This window comes from Anarrhichthys ocellatus, unplaced genomic scaffold (assembly GCF_004355925.1).
Source record: "Anarrhichthys ocellatus isolate YVR2014 unplaced genomic scaffold, GSC_Weel_1.0 scaffold3827, whole genome shotgun sequence".
Taxonomy (NCBI): Eukaryota; Metazoa; Chordata; class Actinopteri; order Perciformes; family Anarhichadidae; genus Anarrhichthys; species Anarrhichthys ocellatus.
Genome location: NW_022283801.1, coordinates 1,868 through 5,165, shown reverse-complemented (window position 1 = coordinate 5,165; position 3,298 = coordinate 1,868). Strand labels below are relative to the sequence as shown.

The window sequence follows — 3,298 nt, the reverse complement described above, 5'->3', positions numbered from 1 at the left end:
CACACACACACACACACACACACACACACACACACACACACACACACGTATTTGTATATTTTAACACTGAAGCATGAAATCATGGAGAAACGGCAGCAAATGAACTAACAACAAAGCTTTTAGCTGTAAAGAAATGTAGAAACATTTTTCCGTGACAAAGAGCATGACGGAAAAACACTCCCGGGTCGGATTTTCCTGGTTAGGCAGTGCTTTGCAATCATTAACTACCTAAATAAATATTTAAAAAAAACAGGAAGACCGGAGCACAACTTGGAAAAGGAAACACCTGAAAACATTCCGAGAGAACACAACCTTGTAGTAAAAGCCTCCGTGTGCTTGAAACAAAGTGCATCTTTCTTCTGAAACTCCCCTTTTATGATGGGAATCAGCGAGCGTGTGTGACAATTCTGTAACTTTACAAAATGGACAATGTGACATTGATTCTCATGTTGCCAAAGTCAAACAAAAAACACTCTCAGCCAAGATCCCACTTGGGAACTGGTGTTGCAGCCTACAACCTCCAGTCAGGAGGTTCACCTGCAAACCAAGAGCAGCTTTGTGAGAGAGCTCCACAGAGAAACCACAGCTCCTCCGTCTGTCACCGTGTTCTGATCGAGACCGAGAGAAAGCAGAGCACTTACGGTACTTTCTGTCTGCAGTACATGATTAGGCCGATGGCGGCACCGAGAGCGACGAGGACGGCGATGACGATTCCAGCGATGGCTCCGTCTGAGAGACCTTCATCCAACGCTCCTTCCTCTACGAAACAACAACAACAAGATGTTTAAATCCTGCTGGGAGGGAATGCTTCAAGGTAAATGCACTTAAATCTAAAGCATGCAGTGGGATGTCCTGACATTCAATCAACAGAAACAGAAGTTACATTGTGTGCAAACTGCTGCCATGTTTACAGACGTCATGTCTCAGAAGAGAAACCACAGGAAGGACATTAATATACAACTCCATCTGATTGCAGGTGGCAAGAAGCAACTTCTGCGGAAGTGATCGCTGCACATCCACATGTCACAAGTTATCTGCATAACTTTAAGAGCCACATTCCAACACGAGATAATCCTGAGAACGGAACCGGGAAGCTGCTGCTGCTTGTTTTCAGACCTGACCACGGCATCTGTGCTACACATTCATCTCACTTGTCTAGGAGAGGTTACAGGTAATTACAGGCTCCAATTGACATCACATTTATACCTCTGTTGCATGACAAAGAGATATTAGATAATATAATGCATTGACATACAGTATGTTAGGAGTTATATATGCCAGAATATAGTTACTGGGCCTCCGGCTACAATTAACATGTTGAATTCCTCCAGCATACTGCATGTTAACATGCATTAGCAGAAACCTGACAGCGATGCCCTCCTTAGCTTTAGACGTATTATCTCATGAACTTAAACTTTGGACGAGTGGACGTGTTCCTGAAAGAGAAAGGGGTTGCATCCTGATACGTGAACCCAAAGAGTTCATCCTCTCTGAAGGAGGACATCTTAGGAGCTCACCTTTGACGGACAGGGTGTGGATGTACGTGGTGGTCTTGCCAGTGACGTCGTTGTGCGCCTCGCACATGTACGTTCCAGTGTTTTTGTAGAGAGCCTTCTCGATCAGATACTGGGCCGTTTTGACATCGGTCAAAGTGCCGTTGAACTTCCAGGTGAAGTTTGCGGGAGGGATGGAGGCGGCGGAGCAGTCGAGCTTTACTGACTCTGTCACCTCTACGGCCTTAACACCCATAACCATAGCTGGGTCAGGACCGTCTGGAGGTGAAACAGAGGATGATGTAAAGGATGTAATTCTTCTTGTCACTACTGTATGACAATAAAGAATCACCACATGCAGAGTCGATTCATATTTTTCTGTTTACCTTATAATCTCTACACATGGATCACATATCCGCTTATTGCCGTGAACCATTTTTATGGACCTCTAAATAACTTCTGGAAATAAAAGAGCTATACAAATAAATCAGTGCCGAGACAAACGAATACACGGCAATAAACGGCTCGCAGTGTAAAACCGTAAAACCCTGCGTCACCGTCTGTCAGCAAAGCAAAACACTCACAGTTGACCACCATCTTGTAGGAGGCTTTGACGCTGTTAACGGAGTTGGTGAGCTGGCACGTGTACTCTCCGTTGTCCTCTTTCTCCAGCGTTTTGATCATCAATGACCTCTTGTCGGCGGAGAACACCTGGCGACCGCCAGCAGACAGAATGTTGCCGTCTTTCAGCCAGGTTCTGGTCTCCACGGTGCCGCCCGTCTCCTGGCAGTTGAGGCTGGCCGTGCTGTTGCCGGCGATGAGGGTGGCAGTCGGACCGCTGACTATAGCACTTGAGATGGGCTCTGTGAACATTGATAAGAGAGAGATTTTATATTGTACTTTTTCGTGACTTTTTTTTCATACATCTACTTTCAAAACTTTGGTAAAATGACAAACAACGTTGTACTTTTGGAAGATAATAAACCTGATTAAATGAAATAAAACCAAGTTAAAATGAGTGAGAGAGAAAAAGAAGCAGCTCTAAGTCGAGGACTAAAAGATGCTGTAGTTGAAAAAAGAACGGACAAAGCTGAAGCAACAGAGTCCAAGGTATCCTGACCTTTAGTCCCTACTATTAGTCAAGCCCCAAAAACACTGAATCCTACATTTCCCATAATGCAATTGAATAGTTCTCAGAAGGATCTATTTGTAAAGAGGATTTTCTACAACCTGAAAGCACGAAAGACCATTCAGACATACAGAATAATCCTCTCAGACGTTTGACTGTTTCCTTCTGTTTCAATCTGCCAAACACCTTAAACGTGCTTCATACAAGATTGGGAGCATTTGTATTGCCTCCGCACGGCTCTCAACATGGCGACCGCTAGCGATGCTAACAGCGCAAAACACTGGCAACAGTGCTGAGAGAGCTAACAGTGTTACAGGTGCTACGGAGGGCAGCGTCATCGGCTGTAACCACCGTATGAAACCAGAGCAGAGCGACGGTCGTGAGCTAACCAATAGTGCACGCTCACGTGCACTAAACGTGCACTAAAAAAAGCCATGCACGACTGACCAGGCTATGTCAGCAAAGCAAGGACAAGCTCTGATAGCAGAACACACAGACGGGGAGAGTGCATCTCATTTCCTTTTTCATGCAAACTCCCCCTGCTTCTCTCTCTCAGTTATCATCCAAAGAAAACAAAACCTGAAACTCGTCAGGCCATGATGTAAGCCATCCTCCAACCCAGCAGGTCTCACACACACACACACACACACACACACACACACACACACACACACAC

The 3,298-nt window shown here is 45.3% G+C and overlaps 1 protein-coding gene across 1 annotated transcript in view; it reads right to left on the bottom strand.

Annotated features, from left to right (window-relative positions):
- Nucleotides 1-58: 58 nt before the first annotated feature.
- Nucleotides 59-3,298, bottom strand: part of LOC116379169 (carcinoembryonic antigen-related cell adhesion molecule 5-like) — a 5,009-nt gene continuing 1,769 nt past the window's right edge. Inside the window, exons 2-4 of the mRNA XM_031841105.1 lie at nt 2,078-2,356; nt 1,518-1,772; nt 59-759 (exon numbers count right to left, since the gene is read on the bottom strand). Coding sequence (XP_031696965.1) covers nt 638-759; nt 1,518-1,772; nt 2,078-2,356 — 656 coding nt within the window. The 3' untranslated portion in view covers nt 59-637. The remainder of the gene's footprint in view (nt 760-1,517; nt 1,773-2,077; nt 2,357-3,298) is intronic.